At 33.6% G+C, this 5,000-nt stretch overlaps 1 protein-coding gene across 1 annotated transcript in view; it reads right to left on the reverse strand.

The window, feature by feature from the left end:
• LOC137651461 (Fanconi anemia group J protein-like) overlaps positions 1-5,000 on the reverse strand; it is a 353,545-nt gene that overhangs the window by 231,055 nt on the left and 117,490 nt on the right. Inside the window, 1 exon segment of the mRNA XM_068384686.1 lies at positions 3,149-3,322. Within this exon segment, the coding sequence (XP_068240787.1) occupies positions 3,149-3,322 (174 nt within the window).

Genomic DNA, 5,000 nt, shown 5'->3' on the forward strand with positions numbered 1-5,000 from the left:
TTTTCCCTGTTGGAGCACCTGGGCTTATAGCATCCTGTTTAAAACTAGGGTTGTGGCTTAGCTAATAATAATAATAATAATAATAATAATAATAATAACTGATTAAAAAGTAAGGGATCCCATATATTAGACGTAATTAAGTTGATAAATCAACATTTGATAATATACAAAAACGATAAAATTAAGATTTATTTATCTTAACGTTGTTACTGTCCTTAAAATATTTTATTTATCCTTGTTTCCTTTCCTCACGGGGCTGTTTTCCCTGTTGGATCCCCTGGGCTTATGGCATCCTATTTTCCATCTAAGGTTGTAGCTTAGCAATCAATAATCATATCAAATAACTGATTAAAAAGTCAGGAATCCTATATATCAGATGTAATTAAGTTGATAAATCTAACACTTGATATTATGCAAAATCGATAAAATAAAGATTTATTTCTTAAGAAATATATGGAATTAGTTTCAAAAATAAATTTAATGAACAATCGCCATAAGTAAAGCAATAAGATAAGCTGTTGTAGGGATAAACCTTCGTCTCCAATTTCTTATAAGTGGCACAGAACCTTTAAAGGTTTAAAGGCTGCTTATGAATGGCAGAGGCAAGGGACAGTGACATTGCCCTACCAAGCAGGATAATGCCATACAGACTGATCATACATCATATGATCAGCGCCTACCCGCCCCCCCCCCCACCCCCCTATCCATCCAAGCTATGACCAAGGAGGGCCAGGCAATGGCTGCTGATGACTCAGTAGATAGACCTATAGGCTTCCCTAAACCGCCCCTTCCCCCCATTCCTTAGCTCACAAAGATAATAAGGTTGCAGACACTAAAGGAACTAACGAGTCTGGGCGGGACTTGAACACCCATCTGGCGATCACCAGGCTGAGACGTACCCAATCAGGCCACAACAGCACTGAAGGATATTTTAATACTTGGCTAAATCCAACATATAATCGAATATGAATTGGATGCAAGTTATTCAAGCGGTTAGTTTGTTGTACCCCCAAACTACCCATTTCACAGATAGGTATGTCAAGAATGAACTGTTTTAATCCAGCATCATCAACCAGACTTTTAGCGAGTACCAGGCAACTAGTTTCACGTATCATTTGTAGCTAGTAATGTTACCCATCTGGAAGCGTTGTAAACGTTATAGTGTGTATCTGAGGAAAGAACTGCCAGTGATTGGAACCTACTAGAAGAGGCTCAATAACACAATTACAATTGAAAGTAGTGTCTAAAAACACAATTAAAATCGATTATAGTGTATCTAAAAATACTAATATAATCGAAAATAGCGGAGACCGGACAATTTGCCGTAATCAAATTTGTCGTAGGACAATTGACTGTAAGACATTTTGCCGTAAGAAAAATTGCCGTACGGATATTTTGCCGCAAGGACATTTTGCCGTAAAATGTATATGCTTTGTCATATATAGATTAAAAAAAAGAAGTGTGAGAGAGAGAGAGAGAGAGAGAGAGAGAGAGAGAGAGAGAGAGAGAGAGAGAGAGAGAGAGAGAGAGAGAGAGAGAGAGAGAGAGAGAGAGAAGGGTCGTTATAAATTTTGACACCCGTCGTTAAATCTTTAAATGAGGTCATTACAAATTCGGTAGTTTACTATATTTTTTTATTATTTTTTTTTTTATCTTGAACCTTTGTATCATCTACTTTTATTAATTGAAACTTAAAACCCTATAACGCCGTACACTATCAAAAGCACCAGAGGTTGTGATAAGCTCATAGATAATTCCAACTTCATTTACAGGCAAGAGAGAGAATATGGAGGCAAGGTTTATTGGAAGTGTGTTGAAAAAAACTGCAAAGCAAGAGTACATACAAGACGGAATATTGAAGAGATTTCAATCTGTAAAACTGTAAGTGAGCATACCCATCCAGCGAACCCAAGCAAACATAAAATGCAAAAAACAATACTCATCCAAATTTATGAAAACTCATCAATGTATTGAAAAATGAAGAATATCTTTCTAAAAAGAAGATAGTCGATACAGAAAGAGGTGAAACAGCAGTCAAGAAACAATACAAAAGCGCATACTAAGTATTGTCAGAGGTTATGATCAAAATGCAAAACACCATCATTTACGAGCAATTGCTTTGAACTTACATGATTTTTAGCTTTGAATTTTTTTTTTAGAAAACTTTTTAAATAAAGTGTGTGGTCTTCATTTTTCTTATCCTTTTCTTATATATAATTATAATCAAATGAATACATGAAAATCAATGAAAAGTGATAAATATACTTGAAGATAACTATATGAATATAGTTACATTAATCTCTAAAAGAAATAAGCTAAGAACTAAAATATACATTTTACGGCAAAATATCCATACGGCAAGTTTTCTTACAGCGAAAAGTCTTACAATCAATTGTCCTACGGCAAATTTGTTTACGGCAAATTGTCCTAGCTCCGAAAATAGCATCTAAACATACAAATATAATCCAAAATAGTGTCTAAAAATACAAAAATAATCCAAAATAGTGTCTAAAAATATAAATACAATCGAAAAGTGTCCAAAAATACAAATATAAAAGAAAGGTGTTTAAAAATACAAATACAATAAAAAAATAGCCTCTAAAAATACAAATGTAATCGAAAATAGTGTCTATGTATACAATTAAAGTGTCTAAAAATACAAATACAATCGAAAATAGTGCGTCTAAAAATACAAATAAAATAAAACCGAATAGTTTCCGAAAAAATAACAAATTGGACAACCGAAACCAGAGGATTTTTAAGCATCTTTGTACCATTTAAGGGTTTAAAGGCTACTCATGAATGGCACAAGCAAGGGACAGTGACACTGCCCTAGCAAGCAAGACAATGCCCTTGATCAGCGCCCAAGCCCCCTCTCCACCCAAGCTATTACCAGGGAGGCCTGGCAATGGCTGCTGATGACTCAGCAGGTAGACCTATAGGCTCCTCCCAAAACACCTATTCTTAGCACACAAGAATGGCATGGTTGCAACCACTAAAGATACTAACGAGTTTGAGTGGGACTCGAACCCCAGTCTGGCGATCACCAGGATGTTTCCAATAGAACCACCACAATAAATGCAACTGAAGCAGTAAATTATTCACAACCATCGAAACTCTGGACATTTTCAAACGAACAGGAACTTACCAGGTATGAAGCCGCCCCCAGTCGCTGCAGCAGCGGTCTGCTGTGACGCCGTTGCTCTTCTGACCTCATCATTTGAAGGTCTTTGCGTTGATGGAGTAGCTGCTGTCAGGGGAACCTGCGTTGAAGGCGCGTTTGTAGGTAGATTTGTCAGCCCAGCTGCTTGGGCTAAGATATCTGCAAATTAAAAGGAAACATTCGTTTTAGAACCGTTAACAAAAGTAATGAAGTATAAAAATACTGGGTGGAATAACACTAAGAAATTACTTGAGTGATAATTTTAGGCAGAAAGTTAAAAATCAACAATAGGCAGAAATATTTTACAGAAATAAGCTAGAAAAATGTCCATGCAAGTATATATGTATCTGTGTAAGCGTAAATATATGTAAACATGTATACGTGCGTGTAAATAATATATATATATATATATATATATATATATATATATATATATATATATATATATATATATATATATATATCCAAATATGTATACATATACATATGTATATACATATTTGTGTGAAAATTCAAAATAATTACAAGTAGGCTTATGAGGTATCTATTATTACATATGATTTCTTAAATTTTATTCTATTCTATTCTGGAAGTACAGATGTCAAGAACACCGATGACACCATGATACCCCTGAATATGATCCTAGTATCTGTCACAATATTCTTAAAAATAAAAATTAAATAAGGCACCAACAAACTATGTCTGGATTTTCTTGCCCGTTTCCTTCACTTTACAACAACCAAATTGAAGAACAGTATATACAAATTCATGCATTATTGCAATGACTTAAAACAGTATGGATTAAAATTTAGACTTATAATATTAACTAATGATAAAATGACATTCACAATTATCAAAATTCTTCAGTATTTCCTGAAACATTAAAGACTTCCCATTGAAAATCCAAGCCTTAGTTACCGGTAAAAGGTTATTAATTGACCATTAATATTCCATGTTGAATTCAAATATACAATACAAAAATTTAATTACCTCAATTCAAACAAAATTTCACCAACAGACACAAGATATCTAAACATAGAGGACTCAAAACTTAAAAGAAGAAACAGTCTCGTACAATTATCTGTTAACTGCTGGAAAAAAAATTAGAAATACCAGGTTTAAAAAAATATATTATTAGCTTATAGACCTAAGAAAAAGGGCAATGAGAAGGGACTCAAATTCAGTGCACAATGCAATTATGAATTCCCTCTCACTTCCTTGATACCTAAACCCTTTCATTCTAACACTTACCCGGCCCCCATTTACCCAATCATTTTCATTCCTCCGAAAACTTCCAAAATAAGTAATATTTTTCATGAACAACTTTCGCATATATCTTTTTATATAATCACACCACATAAAATAAAACTCCTGTTCCATTTTCACCTTTATTTATGTTAAACGTTTTACCTATTATTTATACAGGGAAATTTCTCAAACATTCAAACTATGGCACAACAAACAGATTACTAGATATTTCATCAATACCACCTACCAATTTTCCGATCATTCCTAATCAACTTCGCAACTCCACACACACACACACATACACAAACACAAACACACACACACACACACACACACACACACACACACATATATATATATATATATATATATATATATATATATATATATATATATATATCAATTAAAATATAAATGCAATAGAACACCAGCACGTTCCCTTCATATAATTCTCGTGCAGACTTACATTTAAATACCTTTTTTCCTCTTCAAATTTCCCTACTATTTTCCACCATTAAAGTTCTTTATCTCGAGTAATCCGATTTATTTCAGGGTAAAAACACTGACGGCAGAAAGGCTAATGAAATAT

The sequence above is a fragment of the Palaemon carinicauda genome, chromosome 13 (genome assembly GCF_036898095.1).
Source record: "Palaemon carinicauda isolate YSFRI2023 chromosome 13, ASM3689809v2, whole genome shotgun sequence".
Lineage (NCBI taxonomy): Eukaryota > Metazoa > Arthropoda > Malacostraca > Decapoda > Palaemonidae > Palaemon > Palaemon carinicauda.